Source organism: Osmerus eperlanus, chromosome 4, assembly GCF_963692335.1.
Source record: "Osmerus eperlanus chromosome 4, fOsmEpe2.1, whole genome shotgun sequence".
Lineage (NCBI taxonomy): Eukaryota > Metazoa > Chordata > Actinopteri > Osmeriformes > Osmeridae > Osmerus > Osmerus eperlanus.
The window spans coordinates 9,193,478-9,219,962 of record NC_085021.1 but is presented as its reverse complement, the minus strand read 5'-3'; the positions used below and the strand labels follow the sequence as shown (position 1 = coordinate 9,219,962).

The 26,485-nt window shown below is 45.2% G+C and overlaps 3 protein-coding genes across 3 annotated transcripts; all 3 read left to right on the top strand.

Annotated features, from left to right (window-relative positions):
• The first annotated feature begins 58 nt into the window (after positions 1–58).
• LOC134019543 (nuclear factor 7, brain-like) lies at positions 59–2,566 on the top strand. Its single transcript, XM_062460503.1, has 7 exons — positions 59–70; positions 216–488; positions 596–634; positions 733–963; positions 1,089–1,111; positions 1,201–1,319; positions 1,873–2,566. Exons 1-7 carry the CDS (start codon positions 59–61, stop codon positions 2,412–2,414), a joined length of 1,239 nt encoding a protein of 412 aa, XP_062316487.1. The 3' UTR covers positions 2,415–2,566.
• Positions 2,567–4,253: 1,687 nt separating this feature from the next.
• Positions 4,254–8,419, top strand: LOC134018616 (cytochrome P450 3A27-like). Its single transcript, XM_062458701.1, has 13 exons — positions 4,254–4,388; positions 4,661–4,754; positions 4,909–4,961; positions 5,161–5,260; positions 5,355–5,468; positions 5,595–5,683; positions 5,942–6,090; positions 6,273–6,400; positions 6,720–6,798; positions 6,876–7,036; positions 7,217–7,443; positions 7,640–7,802; positions 8,040–8,419. Exons 1-13 carry the CDS (start codon positions 4,318–4,320, stop codon positions 8,115–8,117), a joined length of 1,506 nt encoding a protein of 501 aa, XP_062314685.1. The 5' UTR covers positions 4,254–4,317; the 3' UTR covers positions 8,118–8,419.
• A 5,829-nt stretch (positions 8,420–14,248) lies between these two features.
• LOC134018614 (monocarboxylate transporter 1-like) lies at positions 14,249–25,085 on the top strand. Its single transcript, XM_062458698.1, has 5 exons — positions 14,249–14,408; positions 19,353–19,648; positions 22,861–23,004; positions 23,199–24,032; positions 24,228–25,085. Exons 2-5 carry the CDS (start codon positions 19,432–19,434, stop codon positions 24,545–24,547), a joined length of 1,515 nt encoding a protein of 504 aa, XP_062314682.1. The 5' UTR covers positions 14,249–14,408; positions 19,353–19,431; the 3' UTR covers positions 24,548–25,085.
• Positions 25,086–26,485: the final 1,400 nt, after the last annotated feature.

Below are 26,485 nucleotides of genomic sequence, written 5' to 3'. Positions count from 1 at the left end.
AAAAAAAGTGATATAGCTCCACCCCCTAACCACAGGACAAGGTAGAGAATAAACACTCATGGCAAAAAAAGTGAAACTCCTCTTCAGAAGACGTTACAAAGACAGGAAATAAAAGTGAAGAAAATGGCTTCAAAACGTTTTCTCTTGGAAGACAATCTTTCAAAGATCCTGTCCTCCTCGGGTGTAGCCACAGCTTCTGTAAAAACTGTCTTCAGGTATTCTGGCAACAGAAGGGATCCCAGGAGTGCCCAGTGTGTAGGGGGGAGTCTTCAACAGAGAATCCACCATGTAACCGGGTGCTGAAGGACCTGTGTGAGGCCTTCCAACAGGAGAGAGCAAGGTCTGATGTGCTCTGCAGTCTGCACAGTGAGAAACTCAAACTCTTCTGTCAGGAGGATAAACAGCCCATCTGCCTGGTGTGTCAGACTTCTAAAAAACATAAAGGACACGACTGCTGCCCCATAGAGGAAGCTGCTGTGGATCATCGGGTAAGTCAAGTATACATCTCACATTAAAACCACCTAACTCTGACAAATTTCACGTCACGACATCTGGCTCACAGTTTTTCTCCGCTTGTCACATTCTGTCACTCCAGGAGCAACTCAAGATTCACTCAACATCAGGGCACATTAAGGTACAGATTTAATGTTATCCACTGATGCAGAGTTACAATACATAAACTATCTCATCACGTGGAATTATAAAACATATATTGACTTTTACCCTATCTAGAACCAGGCCCAGCAGACAGAGGTGCAGATTAAGAAGGAGTTTGAGAAGCTTCATCAGTTTCTACATGATGAAGAGAAGGTCAGGATAGCTGCACTGAGGGAGGAAGAGGAGCTGAAGAGTCAGTTGATGAAGGAGAACATTGAGGAGATGAGCAGAGACCTTCAATCCCTCTTAGACACCATCAGAGCCATAGAGGAGGAACTGAAAACTGATGACATCTCATTCCTGCAGGTAAAGACTACATATCCATATATATATACAACTAAAACAACATCAAATTAACAATATTTTGTCAAATAACATAGTATTACAATTATATAATGTATTTGTCTCTTCTCCTTTGGTTCCTTCTGTAGAGCTTTATGGATAGCATGAACATGTGAGTATTGCATTAACATTATTTATATACATGCAGTATTTTAAACTAATCAGCCCCACACTAGCACTGCCCTCTGAATGTTCTTCCAGACCCAAGGTGACACTGCCAGATCCAGAGATGGTTTCAGGAGCACTGATAGACGTGGCAAAACACCTGAGCAACCTGCCGTTCAGAGTCTGGGAGAAGATGAAGGAGATGGTTCATTACAGTGAGTGAGTTATGTAGAGAGAATGTTGTTGTACTGACATCTAGTGGACACATCATGTACTTGAATGCTTGTCTACAGATTGTCATACAGCATCACAGAAATAATGATACTTGAGTACCCCATCAGCCTGTATCAGAGTTTCTATAGAACTTAGTGTGAGTAGACTGTATCCATTCTCACCCCCACTGCAAAGCTTTTATGGTGTTTCAAGCCACATTCTTAAATGTATGTGTTAATTGTACCTCTAGGAAAACATAAACCGCCAATTAACCTTATTTCAAAGGGTACCTGGTTGAGAGAATCATCATTTACTATGAATGGGGTTAGACTCATCAGTCACAATTATTGATTATATAAATGTATGATTTGTTCTGAGTGTTCTAAGTTTCCAAGTAAGTTTCCAAGCTTGCTTGTCTTTAATTATTTTTCCTTCCCTGGCTGCTAAACTTGTATAGATAGGTGCACATAAAGACACACACATGCATTCATTCCCACACACACGTGTGCATGTTCACATCATCAGATGCATGTGTTTCTATTGTTGTCTATGCAGCTCCAGTGATTCTGGACCCCAACACTGCAAACTGTCATCTCACCCTCTCAGAGGATCTGACCAGTGTGGCCTACAGTGACAAGACACAGCAGCTTCCTAACAACCCAGAGAGAGAGCAGATATGTCCTGTTGTTCTGGGCTCTGAAGGCTTTGACTCAGGGACACACAGCTGGGAAGTTGAGGTTGGAGAGAGTACGTCGTGGGTCCTGGGTGTGGTTAAAGAGTCTGTGCAGAGAAAGGGAGACCTTGGATTTTGGGAAGGATCCTGGAATGTTTGGTGTAATGAAAATATATATAAGATACGTACCCCACTAGAGTCATGGACTGCCTTCACAGTGAAGCAGAGACCACAGAAGATCAGGGTACAGCTTGACTGGGATGGAGGGAAGCTGTCATTCACTGACCCTGATACTGACACACACCTGCACACCTTCACACACACCTTCACTGAGAGAGTATTTCCATACATTTATAATCTTGACAAAGACCATTCTCTGAAGGTGTTGCCAGTAAACGTGTCTGTAAGTATAGGCTCTGTCTAAACATGCTATAAATAGTGTCCTTCACTATTCAGAAGCACACTCCTGCTGCAAATACACCTTCCCCTCATGAATTCAAGAATTAATAAAATGGGATGGACAATGGCTATAGTGTTTTCTGTGTTTAAAAATCTTGTTTCAATAAACATAGTCTTGTTAAACAGCTCATTTGTATTTATTGAGACATTCATCCAAAGCTACAAAAAAGACACTGGTCTCTGATCTAACCTGAGTGGATAGGTGTGAGCATGTGTTTACTTAAACAACTGTTACCTGGTCCTCCCTTCACCACCCCTTACAGTTACCATGGGAACTGACATGTAACTCTTGTTGTTTTGGTCATTTTTGTGTGAACATGTTTCTACATTCAAATAAATATTGAAGACCAGCATCAGCTGTGGCTCAGGGGGTAGAGAGTGTTGTCTGTTAATCGCAAGGTTGGCGGTTCGATCCCCGACTCCTCCTAGGTCATGTGCCGAAGTATCCTTGAGCAAGACTCTGAACCCCAAGTTGCTCCCGATGGGCAGGCCGGCGCCTTGCATGGTAGCTCACTGCCATCGGTATGTGTGAGTGTGAGTATGAATGGGTGAATGAGAGGCAAAAACATTGTAAAGCGCTTTGAGTGCCGCTAAGGTAGAAAAGCGCTATATAAATGCAGTCCATTTACCATTTAACAAACAGTTATTCTTGGGAGGTGGGGGGTCTCAGGATATGTTCTGTGATGGTCCAAACCTGATGATCAGTCAGCTGTGGAATGTAGCAGAGTGCTTGGGCCCGATAATTAGGCTAAGGATCAGGTTATTTCACTGGTATGCAGTATGGGACTTATACCGTGTGATAAGGAATGACCAGATGGACCCAGTGATTATAACCCTGTTCATGTAATGGTTTGCATAAGGTGGAATGTAAGTAGATGTTACAGGATGTTTGATAAGAATGTTGTAACTTAGACATGAATGTGTTGACCTTTGCTATTAATGAGAAAGAACACCTAATTTCTGGCCTTGGGATTTATTAAATTGTGCAAAATATGCAGTGAAAGAAAATGGCTATGCTGAAGTGCTTATTCTTGTTTTAAAGATGTTTATTGTTTGACAGTCTTGCATGAGAAAGCCTCTCAGGTTTATACTGGTCCTGCCATTGGCACTAGCAGCAGTTCAAATAGAATAGTAGAGAAATCTGCAAAAACATCTTACATTTAGTCATTTAGCAGACGCTCTTATCCAGAGCGACTTACAGTAAGTACAGGGACATTCCCCCGAGGCAAGTAGGGTGAAGTGCCTTGCCCAAGGACACAACATCATTTTGCACAACTTGGAATTGAACTGGCAACCTTCTGATTACTAGCCCGATTCCCTAACCGCTCAGCCACCTGATGGCCCTAATGACTTACACACCCAACATCTTAATGATGTTGGTAGTGTAATGTGGTCTTGCATTCTTCTTTCGCCCTTCACAGTGGAAAAACAAATCAGACAACCACTGGAAACAGGTAGGAGCTTAGAAGGTCAGAACAACTTCCCCTCAACTTGATAGTCTCTGATGAATCATCACATTATTTGTATAAAGAAAAGAGAAGGCCTCATGGACATTTTTCCGTTTTGAGTTGGCTAGTTGACCCAAGATGATTTAACCCAACCAAAGACGCCTTAATACAAAATCCATTGAACACAACAGGGTTTGAATACAACATTTGAGTCACCGTGAATAACCCACCACAACGCTCTTACAGTTTGCAGAATTGCCCCAGTTACATAATCGAGGAAGTCCAAGTTAATAACGCAAAAATGCAATACGCTCCTTAGTTCACACACGTGAATGCACCGTAACTCCACCCATCCAGAGTAAGTAAAGTAAGTAAGTAAGTAAGAGTGCTGACATACAACAGTCACTTCGGGCAAACAAGATGTCTTTCCTCCCTTATTTCTCTGTCGAGACGTGGACTTTGATAGCTATATTTGTTGTTCTCGTCGTCTTGTAAGTAACGGGTATTTGAAAGTATATTTCATGCAAATAATAGAATAATAGAAGTCTTTTGTCTGACATGTTTTGAATTCTAAACATCAATGTGACGCGGAGTCTACATTTCAGGAAATCAGGTGTTTGCGCTAAAACAAAATATGGAATAAAAATACTGCGACATATTACAATATTAAAATAACATAGTTTCCATAACAAACAGATGTATTTGAGTAGAAGTTTTGTAGACTACATGGTTGTGCCCTAACTTAGTATCGCCATGCACTTAGGTATGGCTATGCACCTTATGGATTCTTCAAGAAAATCGGCATCCGTGGACCAAAGCCTTTACCCTTCATCGGAACATTTCTGGAGTATACAAAGGTTCATTACTTTTTACAGTATTTTATCAACCACAGCTTCAACGTCTACCACCCCAACTATCCAATGCACACTGTTTACTTAAAGATTTAATACAATTTAAAAAGTAAGAATCAGATGTCGGCAGATATTTTATCCTCAGCTCTTTCATTCTCAGGGAGTCCATGTGTTTGATACAGAATGCTACCAGAAGTATGGCAGCATATGGGGGTATGTGTGTTCCAGTGTTTTTTTATGCTTAAATCTAAGTATGTATTCACATGTCCTAGAATAAGATGTGTGTATGGTTGTGTTTAGGCTACACATGGTTTGGCTGCTTGTTCTTGTTTGTGTGTCACTCATCATTTCATCTTCTTGAAATGCCAAACCTGCCTTGTTGTTCTGCTGAAGTTGGTTCTGGTTGTTTCAGGTTCTATGATGGAAGACAGCCAATAATGGGTGTCATGGACCCTGTCATGATCAAAGCCATCTTGGTGAAGGAATGTTACTCTATCTTTACCAATAGAAGGGTGAGCAGAAAATGATCTCATAATCAAAACATACAGTATATGCAATCAGTAAACTCAGTTTACCATCAGACTGATTTCTTTGTGCTTGGGTTAGGACATCGGACTGAATGGGCCATTGAAAGATGCAGTGTCAGTTGTTGAGGACGATGAATGGAAGAGGATTCGCAGTGTCCTCTCACCCTCGTTTACCAGTGGACGCCTCAAAGAGGTACACACAGACACCACACGCCCACACACACACACGCACACACACACACACACACACACACACACACACACACTGCTCTCTTCAATCTGCAGTGTAATGTTTTAAGATTCCATTTTTGTGGGACAGATGTTCAGCATAATGAAGCAACATTCTGGCAACCTGATAAAGAGTCTAGAGAAGAAGGTGGATGCTGGAGAGGTCCTTGAAGTTAAAGAGTGAGTAGAAGTTAAAATGACTGTTATTGCCTGTACAGTGATTAAATCCTTTTCTGAAGATGGCATGACATATCTCTATTGCAACCATTTGGAGAATAATGTTTAATCCTTTAATCCTTACCTGAAACAATAAGAAACTGTTTGTCAAAAGTGTTAGATGTTACCCTTATTAAAGACATAGTGGTATTGCTAGACTGTTTTGCTGTCTGTTGTTTTGGACAATGGAAGATTTTGAATGTGACTTTGTTCTGTCTGCAGAATCTTTGGACCTTACAGTATGGATGTTGTCACCAGCACTGCTTTCAGTGTGGATATTGATTCCATCAACAATGCCAGTGATCCTTTTGTCACCAACATAAAGCAAATGGTCAAATTCAATTTCTTGAACCCACTCCTGGTACTTGTTGGTAAGCCATGTTGTGTTTGTTACAAAATCAAATAATCAGTAGAATAGGCACCTGATTGATACATTTCTTAATTGAGCCTGATTATGTTCTGGCTTGCCATCAAATGAGAACTGCCTAGGGCCATATTTACTTGCCAATCCATGCTTTATAGCATTCCTTGTTTCTTTCCTTCCTCTCTCCAGTATTATTTCCATTTCTAGGGTCGATCTTTGACAAGTTTGAGATTTCCTTCTTCCCTGCTAGTATCACGGACTTCTTCTACAATTTCTTGAAGCAGATTAAAGCAGAACGAAGCAAGAACGTCCACAATGTAAGCCACCCCACCCCATCCAGCTCACAAACAAAACCGCTATCAGCAATTCAGAAGCAGTTTGGAGACAATTTAGTTCAAATGGATTTATGGATGTATGTGCTTGTTAAGAGAACCATTAGAAGCCAAACATTTTGTATGAACAGCAGCGACTTGGTCATTACCAGTGTCATAGGTTTAGGATTACATTACATATCGTGACTAAAAAGCTACTTCAAATATACCAGATAAAACCATGATTCTTAGTGTGAAAAGTGTATTTCACTGTCACTGATCAATCCAGTCTTCTCCACCTCTCACCAATTGTTTGTCCTTCCAGAGTCGTGTGGACTTCATGCAGCTCATGGTGGACTCCCAGATTCCAGATAAGACCACAGCAGATCACAACTCACAGAAAGGTAGAGGCCTGAGGAACGACCTGTGAGGTCATGTGTTGAGGTATTTTTATTCTTCTTGATAATGTTTTGTGTTTCAGGGCTGACAGACCACGAGATTCTCTCTCAGGCTATGATCTTCATCTTTGCGGGTTACGAGACCAGCAGCAGTACTCTGTGCTTCCTAGCCTACAACCTGGCAATCAACCCTGACATCCAGACTGCCTTGCAGGAGGAAATTGACCAGACCTTCCCCAACAAGGTCATCCTTCTGGCTCCCTCTGTTCTTTATTTTATTTATGTAGCAATTACTTAATATAGGAACAGTACTTTCTTCAGATAGGTGTTCAGACACCATTCTACTAAAAGGTAGTAGCCCATCGTCTCCTTGACTACATCTTTCAACTGAATGGTCAACATTGTTCTTGTATTCCCCCTGCAGGCTGAGTTGACCTATGAGAGCATCATGCAGATGGAGTATCTAGATATGGTGCTGAACGAGTCCCAGCGTCTCTTTCCAATCGCCAACCGGGTGGAGCGAATGACGAAGAAGACGGTGGAACTGAATGGTGTGACCATCCCCAAAGGAACCATCATCATGATCCCGGTCTACACTCTCCACCGTGACCCTGCACTCTGGCCAGACCCTGAGGTCTTCAAACCTGAGAGGTACTCCCTCCTATTCTACTCGTATCAGATAGTGACCTCTACTCCATTATACCAGTCTTATGCAAGTGTAATATTTTCAATTCCACTCCAACAAACATATTCAAAGCAATTCCTAGTAATCTAAACTCCAGATCCAGTCCTTCACTGTCATCAACACAACCTGACCAACTTAACATCCTCCTAATCATGTTTTCAGGTTCAGTAAGGAGAACAAAGACAACTTTGATCCATACACCTATCTGCCTTTTGGAGCCGGTCCCAGGAACTGCATTGGCATGAGATTTGCTTTGATATTGATGAAGCTGGCAGTTGTGGAGATCCTCAGAGACTTCACCTTTGTCACCTGCAAAGAAACTGAGGTGAGATATAAAACATTCTCATATTTAATGATTATCTTTTTATTGTTATGGATTGGCTTTGTGGTTACTTCATTTGTATTAATTAGTATCTTAAAATAATTGTGTTGCTTTTAGATGTTGATAATGTTTTATTTGTTGTGAAACAATGTTTCTGAAATGTCACTTTGGTTCATGAAATGAATAATGTTTTGCTCTCATCAGCCAGCTTGTTGGTAACTTCATGTCTTCTGTCATCAGGTGCCTCTGGAACTGGGAAATGATGGTTTCCTTTCCCCCAAGAACCCCATTCGACTGCAGCTTGTTCCTCGTGTATGAGTTCTACACACAAATCAAGTGGAACAAAATCACAATCACTTTATTATTTACTTGTTGGATTATGTTAATACAATTTAATTAATTAATAACTATATATGCATACATAAAAACTATGTTGTGACAGTGAATATTTCTAATCAAGCATTATGATATTATATACACTACAAACACATTTTAACACAAGGCATACACATACTGTACAACACAAGATTTGACCCCATTTTCAGCCAAAGAACCGGTTATGTAATCACTGCTTCTCATTGAATGTCGTCATTGAAAATAGAACATAGGACAATACTGAAGCAATGCGTGTCATGTGTCATTACATCACTCTCACGTACCCTTTCTCAGGTTCAATCTCAGGTCCTCTGATTTATAAACACAACCTCCATCGACCAACAGTGTCAGCCAGCTGCACCACAGAAAAGTTACAGTAGCAATTTTTAGGAATGGTGGTAGTTATTGAAGAGTAAGTTGATCAAATTGAACTTGAACACTTGTGGAACAGGTGTGGAAGGGGATTGGCTTTGTGGTATCAGGGTAAATGTAGGTGTGTCTGTTAGCCTCCCCTTCGTCCAGGTCATTACATATAACAGTTGGATATAATCCGTCCGCAATTCAATCCAATCACGGTGCCACTCTGTGTTGTGATCGGAAGGTCTATTAATCTTATATATCAAACTTTAAACACAGGAACGTAAGACACTAATGTTAGCAATTAAACTTTAAACACAAGAATCTAAGACACTGTAATGTTCGTACTTAAGTAGAGGTAGTGGAGACAAATAGTCAATTCATACTAGTCAGATGAGTGTGCGTACTTCGTGCCACCCCAGTATATGTCAGTGCCTCACATGGGCCACCCCAGTCATAAAGACACACCACTGCACGGAACTGGAACTTTTAACCACTAGGTGTCAGTGTAGAACTCTTAAAGTGAAATGAATCCAGTCTTCTATGTCTCAAACCGTACACTCTGCACCACATGCATGCTGTAGTAGGCCTACAAGAAGTGTAGCCTGTTTGGAACATACCTCTCCTCTCGTCCCCTCCACTCATCGATCATTGACCAGATGTTCAACTTCTTCCACAGAAGGTTCACTGAGACACAGGGCATCCGAGTCCAAACTTGATGGATAACCAACTTCACATGGTTATTTTACCTAACTTTGGCTACCCTAGAATGTTATCAAATTTACCACCCTTGTGTCTCCTATTGTACTTACCCTAATTATGCCATCCAGTCATGCCATCTCCCATGTACCAGGACAAGTGCATCAAATCTAACTGTAACTCACATCTGAATTGGGAGTCCTACCATTTGTCCATGCACTACAAATGCCCAAGAGGAAACTACCTTCTGAATGTGGCGATAACCTGATTGATGTTTTGTATCAATTCACTACTGTTCAATTCTATTATTTGATCTTGTCACAACATTCCAATTTGTATTCATTTACATTTAGTCATTTAGCAGACGCTCTTATCCAGGGCGACTTACAGTAAGTACAGGGACATTCTCCCCGAGGCAAGTAGGGTGAAGTGCCTTGCCCAAGGACACAACGTCATTTTGCACTGCCGGGAATCGAACCAACAACCTTCTGATTAATAGCCCGACTCCCTAACCGCTCAGCCACTTAGGTTCATTTAATTCAGCTAACCCCTAATAATACCATTTATATTAATGTTTCCTGTGTCCTTGAATGAACCCTCCTTTAAATGGATAAACCCCTCCCTTTGAATTGGCACTGCTTAAGAAATTCACCACAGCCTCTGCTCTTCACAATCTACTGTCAATAATATAATTCAGTGATATATTATTGTGAAATGGCTGGGCCTTATGTCTTGACAGCAACCTCCAATGGATTATTTGGGATGTAAAATACCCTCTTAGGGATTCATTGCTTCAATATCTTAACATTTCTGAAACCATTTGTTAGAATTAGACAGAATTACACAATTAGAGTGAATGAATAATGTATTGTTGGCCCAACATATCCCAGATACAGGTTCTTCATAAATAATCCAGTTGGTGATCATCAGATATGATGAGGGACTGATAACATCCAGTTTTCCTGCCACGTTTTGTCACTATGTGCTACTATGTGAATACACTTTATAGATTTTCTCCCTGTTATGTCTCAAAGTTAAGAAAGTTAGACTCAAAATCAACTTGTTGATGCCAAAATGTTTATTTCTCCATTAGGTCGACATTCATTTATTAACATCGAAGATTTGGGTCAGCTGTTTCTATCTTGCTGATGTCAATGATTATGAGATTGTTACTGATTATAAGAGTTTTGTTAATAAACATGCTTCTGCTATGATGTTTTTGCCTGTGTGCTCGTTCATGGGAGGCAAGTGTATGCAGCTTTAAATTGCTATCCTTATTTGTATATTTGTTTCACATTTCCTGTTCAGGAAATGGAAAGAGATAAAGAAGTGAGGCCATGAGCTAACTTACTGATTGTGATTCAGAGCCGACCCCTTCATCAAGAGACGACCCCTTCATCAAGAGACGACCCCTTCATCAAGAGAAGACCCCTTTATCATGGGCTTCTCTACTACTCAAAATTGTGTATTCAGTTAGCCAATACAAGAATCTCAGAGTATTCCAAATTAAACTTTGAATGCAAGATAATATTATATTTGATCAAAATGCAAAAAGTATCAGTGTCTAGGGACTCACTGTGACAGTGAAATAAAGTTAATACAAAATCATACCTTCTATTTGGTAGCTTGTATATTACACATAAATAAAATAAATCGTGTACACATTTTCTTACATACAACACCTGTAGCACTTGCTAAATTGGGATGTTTTACCGAAAATTACAATGTTTTAGAGGAGTTAGGATGTTGCTGTTGTCTTGTTTGGGAATGGTGGATGCAGTGGATGCAAATGTCAGATAGATTAATACACTTAAATGTAACACCCAACCTTTTCATTCAACAATTGGGGATAGTAAACACATTGAAACAGGCCCATCATCAGCGCAGTGGAGACAGGGTCAGCTGGGACACCTTTAGAAGACAAATCAGTCACATTTGGTCTGCTCTCTACAAAACTCAAAGCATACAACTAAAGAAACAATCCTAAAATGTATTTAGAAGACTAAGCCACACAAGTACATTTACATTTTACATTTAGTCATTTAGCAGACGCTCTTATCCAGAGCGACTTACAGTAAGTACAGGGACATTCCCCCGAGGCAAGTAGGGTGAAGTGCCTTGCCCAAGGACACAACGTCAGTTGGCATGACCGGGAATTGAACTGGCAACCTTCGGATTACTAGCCCGATTCCCTCACCGCTCAGCCACCTGACTCCCCCCAAAGTTTGACAAGTATGTCAAACTTTACAATAAAAGCTGCTCACAACCATATTTACAGAAACACATATTTTAATGATCATTTTGGAGTCTTCCTCAATTCAATTGTTTCTCTGTTCTCATTAAGTTAGATCTTTTTCCTTCAAGCCTACACCATCTCCAAAGTCAGGGAACCTCTCACCGTTTAGGCATTTCCTCAAAATCTTCTTTCACTCTACTTCCTTCAAACTTCCTAAAAAAGGCCTCCCAAAACTGTCAAATTAAAGCCACATGTTCTGCACGCCCATGCTTTTCCTCCAATCACAGTAGAGGTGGAGTAGTTGGACCCTCCCCTTTACAGGACATAATGATGACTCTGGTATTTTGTGTGTGTGTCTGTAATATAGTTATAAAAAAACAGGAAAAACAGTTGATGAAAGGTGCATAGGCTAAGTTTAAAGAATGCAATGCATTGTTGAAAATGGACCATTGACGTGTCTGTCTTTCAGCAGTGGAAAATGATCAGTGGAAGGTTTCACTAGCAGGAGGTTATAGCAGGAGGTTTCACTATAGCGGATGAGGGAGGACTTGAGCATGTGCCTAACAAGCATCAGATGTGTTCTCCTCCTATGTAAGAATTCCATACGTGTGTGCGTGGATGACTATCACCCGCAGCCCAGCTATGTAGCATCCAACCACTGCTCACATAACACCAGTCACGCTGTCTCTCCTGTACAGTCGCTGCATTGTTTTGGAAAATGACGTTGCTCCATTGCCATCAAGACAGCTGTGTGTTCCCCATTCCAACTCAAACATGAGTGACACAAGCATACACACACACCCTGTCATAGAACGACAGGACATGAAGCAACACACCGACAAATGAGAGCGAGAGAAACAGTGTGTGTACTTGAAAGTGTGCATTTGTGTGTGTGTGTGTGTGTTCGCGTGTTACTTTGTGTGTGTGGTGAGGGGTAGGTAGTGATGGTGGTTGAAGGTTGATCCACCTGGATTGATGCTCCAGATGGCAAGGCCAACACCTGCTCTTTTGACAACATGGTGTAAAACTGTACTCACTGAAAACCCTTTTTGATCTCTGTCATACTTTTGCTCTGTATTGTGAAAGCAGCAGGGGAATGTTTGGTGAATCTGGTCTTGGTGTTAAGTCAAATATTATCCATGAGTAACAAATCTGTTTTTCATTAAGTATTCAGTTGAGGATATATGATGTTTTAGAGTAGCAGGTGTTTTCTTAGAGGGCAGAGCACAGAGGTGCTTGATTCAGTTCCTGAGTATTCGATTTGTTGTACAGGCGTTGGTTGGTACACAACCATAGATGCGCCGTGTGCACTCAACTCTATGCGTGATCCCTGCGAGAGAGAGAAGGCATGACATGTTATTCAGTCTTACTTTGATGGAACTTGACGATTGTACGTTCCAGCATCTGGACTCTGAACATCTCTGAGACCTTGCCCACAAGCTGTAAACACACACAACCCACAGTTTATGGTCTCAAAGTGTGTCTGATCCTCATAAAATACCTAGCAGGACAACGAAAAAGCCTTAAAGCCCAACTCACTGAAATGGATTTGGAGTTGCAAGGCTTTGTAGTTGTATGAAACCTCTCCTCTAAACCTCAGTAGCCATGGTTATCTAAACGTGTTGTTTCATTGAAAGAAAACCTGGCTCAAATGAATGGGTTCCACCCACCCAAAGCATCCATTATAACAACAGTACCATGTCAGCAAACACCAGCAGTGTTTCATAAAAATATGGCTTTTACTTTCATCCCTCGGTCCACCGCCTATCTTGCTCTGTTTTCCCTCCCTCTCCCATCTTTCCAAACATCACTCCCCTTTTCAAATACGAGCCCTACTTCTCTCTTCCTGTTATCCATTTCTCTAGGATTCTCCTGGTTGTTCTTGTCAGCTGTGGGTCAGCAGGGTGAGCTGCTCCTCTCCACGAGAAGCCCAGGGTGAGCATGAAAACAGAAGTGTGTTTCCTCATCTCTCTCAAGATGTTTATTTTGTCAGGAAGCCCCATGGATCGCCTTTATCCCTCTGCAGTGGGGCTATGCAAAGCTGGACAAATACTGAGGCAAACTGGTCCAAAAAGGGTGTTTGTGAAGCAATGCACCTTGATTGCCATTCATTATAGGAGTCAGGTGTTTAGGACTAGGCCTGTACTGTCATGTTTCTAAATGTTAGTCCTATACTAGAAGTATGCAACTCTCCTATTTTCTTTCCTCCCTCTCTCTCTCTCTCTCTCTCTCTCTCTCTCTCTCTCTCTCTCTCTCTCTCTCTCATTGCTCATTAGAAGAACACAAATGAGAACCTGTCACATCACTGTGCCAACCCCCCCCCTCACAAGCCATCGTCTGGAAACTGGCAGTAGAACAGAGTGGTTACTAATGGTTACAATGATTACACAGGAGCACTGTGGAGGGGAGCGGTAAGCCAGTCAGGACATTTGGCTGGCCTTCATAGAGAAGCTAAAAGTTCAGTCTTTCTCTGTGTGTTGCATGGCTGGATGTGGCATGTCTGCTTGTTTATGATATATTAGTCCAGATTAAAGTGTGAGAGACTATACATAACAGCTCCATGTCATCTTCACATGGTCCTAAAATACATTGGAAGAAAAGGACTGCTGGAAAGGAGCAACTCATTAAGTTACTGAGATGCTGAATTACTAAGGCTACCTAAGGACATTACACTACATCTCTATTTTTTTCTGTGCCACTATTAACTCGCTTCCTCAAATCTGTGTCGCATGGCAGATCACATGCTTAAATTATTTGATCTTATAAACGACCAGTGCGGATTCCTCCGGTTAGAGTGGGCGGGGTTCTGCGCACGCGCGAATGCTGCGTTCCATTATAGAAGTTCCCAATGTGGTACCCTGCGATACACACGTTTAACCATTATCAAGCACAAGGACATCCCGGACACGAGCTGTTACTGAGTCTGAATTTCAAATATTGTGGTAAGTATGAGACTCAACCAACGCACATTGTACTATCTAACAAAGATACATGAGTTTCCACTGTTGGGTATGCAAGTCTCTTTGTCCATAGAGAGAAACCTGAATTGGTGTCGACAGCATCTCTCGTTAGTAACTAGCTAGCTAGCTGAAGTGGCGTGCTGGGCATGATCAGAAAATGGATTGGCTAGAAACCTTCTGTAGTAGCGTACACACAGAGTAAAGCCTTGATTTTATTCCGGGTGTAACAGACCCCGATATAGTGAAATCCTTTCCACATGTTCCGCATGTTGGTACCTCATGCTGTACTTTATCGGCCGTGGCAAATATATTGCTAGTATCGCAGTAGTAGCAGCCAGCTAGCTGGTCACTTTCCCTGCTACCAATAAAAATTGGTCGTTTTTGAGGTTGTCGGGGTACGGACAATGCTGGTTGGGGGTGGGGAGTTACTGCTGCATGAATAAAAGGGGTCTTGCATTTGTAAAGTACCGAATTTAAATGTCTTTGTCCCAAGCAAGTTTCTGTCGCCGCTTGTGCAGCTGCTTAACTGCCAGCGTAGCATGGAATTGAATGATGTTGGACACGCGCTCTCCCTGCCATCACATTTTAAACCGGATCCATACTGAAGCGCCTGTCTTAGTTGATCAATTTCATGACAAACAAGATATAAGATCCACGTACATTTTGCGTTGTAGACTTTGATCCAACTTCTAGGTGAAACCCGTTGTCGGTGACTTCGAGTGTGCTCTAGAAGACACACTTTACTCCATGCTCAGGTAGTTGCTGCGACACCTTACATCCTGTTGGTAGTGGTGGAAATAACTCAGTTTGCTAGGAATCATTGAATGCCCCGTAACTGTTCTCTGGAAATGGTAATTCACTTTGCTGATTAACGTGCAATAATAATGCAGAATTGCAATTGTGTGCAACAGCACTGACATTAAAGTAGGATAGGTTAACTATAGCAATGCTGCCAGCTCAGACACTGTAAATTCAATCAGTTATACTATATATCTCGAATATAATGTTTGTAGGGCATGGTGGAAGGTGGTACTAGAACCATGAGGGTAACTGTGCCATTGGCATGGACTTTAACATTGGGTAACTCTCCTCTTGTGTTTCAGCACATTTCCTCTCATTAGCTCACCTGAGAGGGCATTGGACAACATTCACATACCAATGGAAGGCTGACAACAGTTTCTTTGTAGCTGCTGTGAGATTGTGTGTGTGTGTGTGTAAGATCGAGGCTGTATGAGAGAAATATGTGGGATAAGCAGAGGAAACATCAGTAAGCCGTGGCAGTTTAAGTGGCAGTTTAAGTCATTAGCGATAAGCTGAAGGTATTATCCGCATTTTGGCAGAACCGCTTTGTGATGGCACTTTTAGTTGACAGGCTGGGAACTTTTGAAGTGATTTGACAGGAATCAAGAGGGTGTGCTGGTGCAGTTGTTGGCTCACACTTGCTCCCTCACACTGTCCCTCTCCTTTCTTCAAGGAAAGGACAGATTCTAGCTGGTGGCTTCCTCCCTTTCATCTAGGCTCCACTTTACCGCGGAGCTGCTTCTCTCTCTAGTGCCTTTCACATCTCTGGTTCACACTGGGCTGAGGAATGGAGAGACCCCTCCCCTTAACTGCCCTCTCTCTTCTGCCTCTTTTTTTGCAGTGTTTGAATTAGATTCTTTTGAAATGTAAGGTATTTTGCTCAGTTTGGTGAATAAGCTTCACCCTACAACCAAAGGCTGAGTGTTTTTGGTACTATATGTAACTTACTGTGTTCCTGAATGGCCTCATTGATAATGGCCCGATGAGTGTCCCCCTTCTCTGGTTTACTTGTTCACACACAGACAGCCAGCGCCCAGTGGTCCAACAAGCCCAGACTCGGGTCAAAGACACACACACACACACACACACACACACACACACACACACACACACACACACACACTGACAGGCAGCACTGTCTGTCTGTGTGTTGGCCCAGACTCGGGTCAAAGACACACACACACACACAGACGTCAGTTTATTAGAAAACCTTTTCCTGTGTCATGTGGGGGGTGGGTTGGCTCTGCTGTGCAGTCTCAGGTTCTCTGGCCATCAGTCTGTCAGTGAGGTTTGACTGCAAGCCAGGCTGAGAGGCCAGTCCAAAAACAACCTGTGACGTCTGCACGTTGTGGGGTTCATTTGGCATATATTCAGGTACAAGGAGGACAAGTAGCGCACACACTCGGACACTGACACTGCTGGTCATGCTGGTACTCTACCGGTGGACTAAGCATCATCCTCAAAGGAACGTGTGTGTGTGGCCTTGACATCAGCCCCCTGTGGAGAGGACACAGCAGGAGACTTGGTTCATTATGTTCCCAGCAGTAAAGATGCTGTAGGACAGAGCTGGACTGTAAATCATGGCGGTGAGAGAGCCACAATAGAGGGGTGACCCTCAGGTGACCCTCAGGCTTCTAACAGAGGCTATGTATTATCGTGTGTGTTTGGAGAATGTTTCTTTTTAGCATCTCAATCTGCTGACAAGGCTTTACTGTTCCTATGCATCCTGTTGACCAGATTCAACTTAGCTGATGTGTAAATATCCGTACCTCTCATTGGCGACGGAGCACTTATCTGGAGGAACAGGGAAGGAAACGACCTTTATTGGGAATCTCATAGTCATCGCATTCCTGAAGCTGATCCAGTCAGGCCACACTTTAGCAGTGATTGAGCCAGAGGTGAAATGACTCATCCTGCTCTTAGTACAGGATTGATGGTTTTTAAAGTGTGTGAAAGAGACTGCTCAGACTGTAGCCTGCCATTATTAGTGGTCTAATAAACCAGTTTGTAGTACCAGTAAGGTGATTAAGCCCAGGCATACACAGAGCCATGTTGTGGCTGGTGAAAATGACCGTAATGCTCTAATAAGTTAGTTTGTAGCAACAAGGAAAAGCGAGGCACTAGGATATGGGCTGTCTTTCCACAGTAGTTTGTTGACAGTTACACACAGAGAAGGTTACCTTTAGCGTTATTATATTGTAGCTTAGTGACTCCTATCTCCTCTTGGCTATGGACCAAGTTTACATGCCAAGGGCCTTGGGAGGTTAGCCACACCACACTACCAGTGGTTTGAAGAGGCTTGAGGCTAGTTGAACTTGTTTTGTAGTGAGAATGGGGGGTTTCTACAGAGCTGCGAACAAGCTCAGCTAGCAGTAGCACAAACGTCAAGCACAATGCCGATATACACTCCCTCTAATACCAACACGCTGCAATAGAGACTGAGTGATGAGTCAGCGCTGCAGACTGAGAGGGCAGGACGTGTGTTGGTTGAGACTGGCTTAGGCCCTGTGTCATTAGGGAAGTGATACAGTCGTGCAATGTGTGGGCCTTGGGTCTGTGTGCGTACGTGAGGGTGTGCGCCTTCGCTTCTACAGCCCAGGGTTGTGTGCTCCTGAAGTTGCCTATACAGTTGTCAGTACTTGTTTTTCACTTTAGCTATGACACCAGAGGCTTCAAACAGGGCTTTCTGTAAAACAGTGTTTTTTTCAGGAGAAGGCTACCACCCCAAGTTGAAACAATTTAGACCTTGGAAAAACACTTGCAGTTAATGATGTCGTATGCCAGCTTCACTGTCCTACTGTTTTGGGCGTGAAGCTGAAACACGGATACAGGTCGACTTGTTTCCAGGCCATGTCAACTCAGGAGGAAGACGACCTCCTGCTACAGAACTGTGGCTGCCTGGGTCCAGAAACCCTACAACTGGCTAAAGTGATCAATCTAAAAACGTAAGGCTTGTAAAAACCGAGCTGTTTTCTTTTTTTCTCTCCAGACAGCGCCGTGGAATTGCTCTTTATCAACCAGCTGGTATTTCTGTCTGGTGGAGGACAGGGTTTGTCCAAAATGTGGCGTCACAATGATTTTCTGGATTACACAAAGCTTTGACTCATGTCTTGTGTAGGATTGTGGGTGGCGGTGTTGGGGAAATCGTTCCTAGGAACGCTGTTGCAATCTCTCCATCCAGACAGACTCTGTGGGAAGGGATGCCTGCTTATCAGAGAGTCCGCAACATGAAACGTGACACCAATTGAGTTCTTTTTATTTGATCAAGTTGTAACCCGTTTAGAGATTTGCATGTAATGTCAATCTAGCCCCTTCAAGTCACGTGCGCACGTCTGTGTGTGTGTGTGTGTGTGTGTGTGTGCGTGCGTGTAATACACACCCTCGCTCCGTAACCACGGCACAGGACAAAATGTGCCGCTTTAATTTAGAGGGAGTCTCACATGACACAGCTATGTAGACCAGGAGGAGCTGACCGCATAGCCTCCCAGTCCACACTGCTTCTCAGAACCCGGGAGACATTACCTACCCGTTACAACACAAGCCCTTCAGTATCTTGTTGAACCCCCGAGGGGCATTTCAAAGTCCTCTGTGTGATAGCTGTTGTAATTGCAGATGCCTGGTGGCTAACCAGTTCTGTAGTACACGGCGGGATCACTAACTAATGATTAGAGGAGGCTGTGTGCAGCGCAGGCTGGGCTCTGGGGCTGCAGGAGGTTGGGAGACGAGGGGCTTTGGTGCTCAGACAGAGCCCAAGGCTTCTCACCCAGACCTTGCTGCAACGCAAGGTTTCCTATACATGGCTCGATGCGAGCTTTTATACAAAGTACTGACCGCCTCGGTGCCCTTATTGTAGGTTTTAAATGGAGCCGTTTCTTAGGCTTGTTGGCTTTATTCCTGGTATGTAAAGTGCTTGGGGACTGGAGTGGATTCAGAGGCCGGTGTACCTTTTAGTTTAGCAGGACCCCTCCTCCTCCTGGAGTGTTGGCATGTTCAGCCTGCGTGCTGGAGACACACACGTAAAGGAAAACACATGCGCTTCTTAATGCCATCATCTTGGCAACGCATTTCCACAGAGAAGTATTTATATGTCTTTCTCCTCCTCCCCTCCCCGTCTTCCTCTCCCAGGTCCAGTGTGTCTCCTGAACCCGTGTGTGTATGTGAGAGGGAGCGTGTCCACATCCCAGCGTAGCAGTTCTCTCCAGTCATGGCTCCAGCGGTGGGCGGGCCGGTAGGGTACACCCCTCCAGAGGGGGGCTGGGGCTGGGCGGTGGTGGCCGGGGCCTTCATCTCCATCGGCTTCTCCTACGCCTTCCCCAAGTCCATCACCGTGTTCTTCAAGGAGATCGAGGTGATCTTCAACGCCACGCCCAGCCAGGTGTCCTGGATCTCCTCCATCATGCTGGCCGTCATGTACGCAGGGGGTGAGTACACTCTGTGTGTGTGTGTGTGTACACACAGGAGGTGAGTTTACGGTGTGTGTTATTTTGAGCTCTTATCTCTGTGCTGCGCCACCGACGCCAGACGAAAGTAGCATTCCTTCATCTCCGTCTGAGTGCACCCTGCCGACTCAGTCAGACCCCCCGCTGAGAGAGAGGAGAGGGAGGGAGGGAGGAGCAGGAACTGAGGGAAGAGGAGGAGCCCTAGCGAGTCACTGACCTAGTTCCATTCCAACACCAGCCTTCTATTTAGAGATGGGGAGACAACTACTCTTCCCATATACACACACACACACACACACACACACACACACACACACAAATTATTTGGTATGACGTGTTCAGCACTGTTTGTACCCATGTGTAGGTGTGGTATCTGTCAGTGTGTGTAAGTCCTTCTCCCAGAGGACGGGACAAGTACAACCTTGCTCCCAGACTGTCACACCCAGGCTGCCAGGTACAACAGTCGCCCTATGTGGGCGGCTGATGTCACATGCACGCCGAGTGTCCAAATGGGAGGCGTGACACGTAGACACACACGCAAACATACACACACGCATAGCTCAGATAACAGAGGAGGCAGCCAATGGGGTTCTGCAACCCAAGCCCTTAGTGACGAGAGGAACAGCAGAACTATTTAGAAAGGCAAAAGCCAAAGGATGCATCTCAAGTGCTCGTCGTGCCCCCCTTTTAAACTGAAGGACGGATAAGAAAAATATGCCATCTCAAAACAGTTTACACTCTAGAAGGCTCTAGGGCCTGCCTGCTGACTGGCACACGCCCTTCTGAGCTTTGTGCTGAACCTGGACTGTGGACCCTGACCAGCGCCTGACGACCGCATGGTCCTGTTACGGTCGTGTTCATGTATGCAAGTCACACATTGAACCGTCTCGACGACCTTCGTTAATGGTCTGCTTGACCTGGCCCATTCTGGAGTGCAGTGGCAAGTCCAGCCCTGCCATGGTTGCTGTTTGTGGAACGCTCACCAGACCTCCTCCTCTTTATCTCTTTATCTCTCTCTCTCTCTCTGGCACTTCTCACTGACACTTCCCACATCTGCAGTTTTAATGAACACTGAAAATGCTAAGCGTTGACGAGATAAGATGGAGGCAGTCTTGGCAGTGTGCCCAGGAAAGCACAGGGTGCTAAATAGGATGCTAAATACGGCTTTTACTTAGTGTTTTACTTGTTGGGTGAACTCCATGGAGAGGTATTTACGTTTAGGAATTTGGGCTCCCCTGCTTGAGGCACCAGGCTGAGAGAACCTGAGGAAAGAGAACAAAGAGATGGGAAGGAGACTTCAGATATAGAAATAATTTCTCAAACTTTTTTGCCAGCCTTCGTTTCCTCTTCAGGAAATCTCATGTTACTCATGCTCGTGTATGGTTCAGTGTCTCGTATCTCCATACACAGAATCGTATTTCTAGCTTTACCCGGTAGAAAGAGCTGACTTCCGGTGATGTTCCTTCAGAACTAGCAGATGCGACAGATCACAGTTCTGAAAGATCTTCCTCCCATGAAGGCTGGGCCTGTTCTAGGTCCTCACCACTAATGGTCTGTGACTCGGCATAGAGGAGACCCTGGCTCTGAAACATGGCTTCCTTCCCTGCGGCAGGGCCTCACTGGTCATCTCTGTTCTCTGGTGCTGGCCGTGTTCTGCCAGAACCATTCTGTTCTCTTCACGCTCCCCCCCCCCCCCCCCCTCCCCTCTGTTCTCTCTTTCACAAGAAGGGACGGAAGGGAGGGGGGGGCAGGGGTGCAACCGTTTATATAATATCTCCAGAGAGCACAAATAACAGCCGCCTTTGTCGTCCCCCCAGACCTCAACAAAGACTGTCACGGCTTATTTGGGCCTCTGTGTGCGTCTGTGCGTGTGTCTCATCCCTTCCCTCAGTTAAAGGAACGTAGTATCTTCTGAGAGAGTGCCTGTCAGACGTGCACCTTCGGTATGTTGTCTTTTGCGTGGCCCCAGGCAGCTCCAATTCCAAGTTCAGAGGTCGCTCTGTGTGCCCATGTGGTCCTCTCAACACTCCATGACGACAACATGGCAACACAGCAGGCCAGCGCTGCCAGATGGGGGAGTCTCTCATCGGTGTTGGTATTCTCGGCCCTCGTATGATATAGCTGACCCGAGCTCTCAGGGGTGCTGCTAAACAATGCTGGGCCTCATGAGGAGACGGCAGTTTGGGCCCTCAAGCTTTTGAAGACTCAAGAGTTGTCTGAACACATTTTTACCACCTGTTCTGAAACGGCCAACTCCAGTTCAGCCAGTCAACCCTGAGTTTTGGTTTGAACTCGGGCTATGTCAACCCTGCTTTCTGAAAAGCCCCCGCTGTCTGTGCCAGAGTCTCTCTGGTTGGACAGGGCTCTGTGAGTTCTGTGTTTGGAGCAGTCATGAAGGTCTCTCTGAGGCACTGTGAGAGGAAGTTCAGACAGTGTGAATAAAGAGATGCCTGTTGAATAACAACAAGGTTTCTGGAATGTTCACTCAAAGGTTTGGGATAGACCTAAATGTCTGTTGCTGAAGTTTTCTATCCCTCCTGCTGGAAATCCTCTTTGTGTAAACAGCTATACAATGGCACACACACACACTACGCCCCCAGACCATGTTGCTAGTAGCTCTTCAGCTGTCTAGTTGGATATGTGTCTTGGGAGGATGAGTGTTAGAATATTCAGACAGACTGTTGGTCTTTACCCAGTCATATCTACCCATCCTTTTAGATATTCATTTATCCCTCAGCTATAAAGATTTTAAATTCTAGGTAATGTTCGTAGGAATATATTACATGTGTTTTTCTGCGTTTGTCTTGATTGTAGGGGGTTGACTGTTTAATATTATATGATTGTATGCTGCATCTAACTTTCCCTCTGGAAATGAAGCTGAACTGAACGTTTCAGCAATCTGCTGAGAGGTCATTCAGAGGTGTCATGGCTGACACGCCAACAGAGGCACGTGTGGAACCCCCCCTTCGTTCTCTCTCCAAGACTTGGTTTCCAGTGGAATGTCCTTGGCCTTGGCCTCGGGTCTCTCATGTGCCCCTGGGCTCCCCCTCTGCACCTGTTCTGTCTGTAGTCTGGCACCACAGCCCCACCTGCTGGTGGAGGGAGGGAGAGGGATATCCACCTATTAAAAGCTCTAAGGAGAAACCTCTTATTCTCTTGCTAACCCCCCCCCCCCCTCCTACTTCTATCTCCAGGTCCGATCAGCAGTATCCTGGTGAACAAGTTTGGCAGTCGACCAGTCATAATGGTGGGAGGCTGTCTGTCGGGCTCGGGGCTCATAGCTGCTTCCTTCTGCAACAGCGTGGAGCAGCTCTACTTCTTCATCGGCGTGGTGGGAGGTGAGCGGCGACCTGACTCACACTCTCTGGCACGAAGAAAAGATGAGTCATATTTGAATCCAGTGACGCGTCAAGCTGTCCTCACTCGGGACTCGATGGCAGGATTTGCATTCGCTTTGTTCACCTTCTCTTCCACCGCTTCCGTCACCCATGTGTTTATCTCCTCCTCTTCACCTCCTCTCTTCTCGCCCCAGGTCTGGGCTTGGCCTTCAACCTGAACCCGGCCCTCACCATGATCGGCAAATACTTCTTCAAGCGGCGGCCCATCGCCAACGGCATCGCCATGGCGGGCAGCCCCGTGTTCCTGTCCACGCTGGCGCCCCTCAACAGCTGGTTCTTCGACCAGTTCGGCTGGCGGGGCAGCTTCCTCATCCTGGGGGGCCTCCTGCTCAACTGCTGCGTGGCCGGCTCCCTCATGAGGCCCCTGGGCCCCGACCCCCAGCCCGCCAAGTCCCAGGACGCCACCGAGCTGGGCGAGAAGGAGAAGGAGGCGGCGGCCTCGGCGGCGGCGGCGGTGCCGCCCAAACGCACGGCACTGGAGCGGATCAACGGCGTGATCGACCTGACGCTGTTCAAGCACCGGGGCTTCCTGCTCTACCTGCTGGGCAACTTCATCATGTTCTTCGGCCTCTTCTCGCCCCTCGTCTTCCTCTCCAACTACGCCAAGAGCAAGGACATCAGCAAGGAGAAGGCTGCCTTCCTGCTGTCCGTGATGGGCTTCGTGGACATGGTGGCCCGGCCCTCCATGGGCCTGCTGGCCAACACCAAGTGGGTCCGGCCGCGCATCCAGTACTTCTTTGCGGCGTCCGTCCTGTACAACGGCGTGTGTCACGTGCTGGCGCCGATCTCCGTGGACTACATGGGCTTCGTGGTGTACGCCATTTTCTTTGGCTTTGGGTTCGGCTGGCTGAGCGCCGTCCTGTTCGAGACCCTGATGGACCTGGTGGGGCCCCAGAGGTTCTCCTCAGCCGTGGGGCTGGTCACCATCGTGGAGTGTGGGCCTGTGCTGCTGGGACCACCACTACTGGGTGAGTGAGTGGGTGGGTGTTTCCAATGGAACCATAAACTGCTGCCCTGAAGTCCACCTATTCTAGATGAAGGTCCCCAGTGTTGTCATCTTAGGTTGACTGTCACTGTCGGTGCACCAATTGTTTACAACCCCTCTTGGAGAGACAGCGACTGACTTGTTTTGTATCGCTCTCTCTCCCTCTCTCTCTCTCCAGGCCGCTTCTATGATAATTACCAGAGCTACGACTACACCTACATGAGCTGTGGCATCATCCTCATCATCTCCAGCGTGTTCCTCTTCGTGGGCATGGGCCTCAACTACCACCTGCTGGACAAGGAGAAGAAGGAGGAGGAGAAGAGGGAGAGGGAGGAGCCCAAGGAGGAGCGCACGGCCATGCTGGAGGCCCCCAGTCCTTCCAAGGAGGAGGAGGAGGAGGAGGAGGAGAAAAAGGATGGAGGGGCAGAGGGAGAAAACGGCCAGGCTACCATCTCGTTGGCAAATGTCTCCAAGATGGATGAGGACACAGTCCTATAGGGGCACGGACCTGAGACACATGGCCGCACGCACACACACACACACTCCAGACGAACGACAAACAGGAGCTCATGCAAACAAAAACGGGTCATACATGTAAACTCCAGCCAGCCAGACAGATGTATTTCTGTATATACTCACACCCTCACAAACCTGCCTTGGTCTTACAAGACACAGGTTCCCCCCCTCCTGCGTTTGGTAGTGGTGGTGTTGCGTCGCTGTAACAACGTTTAGGATTTATCTCAGGGTCTTTGGTCCTGAGTTTTTCAAAAAGGTGCACACCCATCTTCTGCTTTCATCTGTTTTTCAACCCCCCCCCCCCCCCCCCCCACACACACACACACACACACACACACGCACACGCACACACGCTCTCAGTACTCAAGATATGTATGTGACTCTGAAGTTCACATGCTTGGTAGCCTTGTGTGGCTGGACTTCATCTCGTTGTCAATGCTCTGGGAGCCTGGATGAAGGGAGTTGTGCAGAGAGGCAGTTTGATCTCTGTTTTTAGATAATATAGGTAATAATTCATATAGGGATAATTACAAAATTAAAAACAAGTAGAAAAGTGTTTGTTTGGTACCAAACCCATTTTAGAATGTGTGAATCCACACTCGAGCCCGAGTGATCACCGCTCTCGAGCCTCACCGATCAGATGCACCACGTGGTCCATCATTCCTCCGCTGCTCACAGTATTATTGGAATCGGTAGCAGCCCCTCTTGTCTCTTTCTCTCTGTGTATATCCGGTGTGAGTTCACCATGTACACCGAGGATGAGAGGAACACTAGTATTGATTGAAACGTGTTTATTTAATGCGGGACCTCCGAAGGAGTGCTGCTACCTGTGTGTGTACAGTTTAGTTTTGGTGCTCCTTGAGAGGGCGCGTGTAGGTATTTGTCTTCCTGTGGTGCTAGTGTACAGTCATCTCAGTGATCAGCACACCTCTGGTGTCCTTGTGCTGAAGACGTTCTCCGGTGATCCGTCGGGTCACAGCACTCCTTAGCTCTTAACGCTGTAGAACTTTCCCAGCAAACGTTTTTTTTTTTTACTCTACAAACTAACAACGCTTGTTTTTTCTTTTCTAAAAACAGCCTTTTTGAAATGTGTGAAGATTTGATATGAGAGAGAAGCAGTCCATATTTTTATCGTTGCAGAAATATGAAGGGTTTTTTCTTTTTCGGTAGGTTTGTTTTAATGGTATTCCACCTGGTGTAATGGCTGTGATTGGACCAGCATCTGACAGTGTTATACGAGGCCTCCCAGGAGGGGTCAGCTTTCTCACGCCATAGGAATGTTTCACTCCATAACGAGGAAAGCCTTTTTCGTGTTGATGCTGTGCACTTTATACTCTACTTGTACGGTTAGACAAACACACAGCCACACTCCTAATACAAAGCCGACTGAAATGCTATTAAATTGACTTGACTATGGTATGAATATGAAGGGCATTTCTGTGTATCAGTTCATTTTTTTGCACAGCAGCCAATTACTGAATGTAGACAATTCAACAAAAGGAAGCATATCATGTATTTGTCTAGAAGGACTCACTTTAGTGAACAGTTCAAAGGAGAGCTGTAAAGATGGTATCTGGCACCTCTGACCTACACTGGGAGACGTGGCCAGGCTCACGTCGTGTTCAGCTGCAGCCTTCCATTCCTCCTGTGACCCCGTCAGACACTGCCTCAGACACCGCCATGTTTGGGATCTGCCATGTCAGATTTCTATGATTCATGTTTTTTTTTTTTTATATATATATATTTGCAGCCTATGGAATTAAGTGTTAGACTCCCAACTGTCCAATCAGCTGAGAGCATCTGGATGTGAGGGTGGGGACGGGAGGGGAGGAGGAGGCGGGCGTCTGCATGCAGGGAGGACAGCCTTTCTGGGATGAGTGAGAATGGTACTCTGCTGCAGCACACATTGGCTTCAAAATT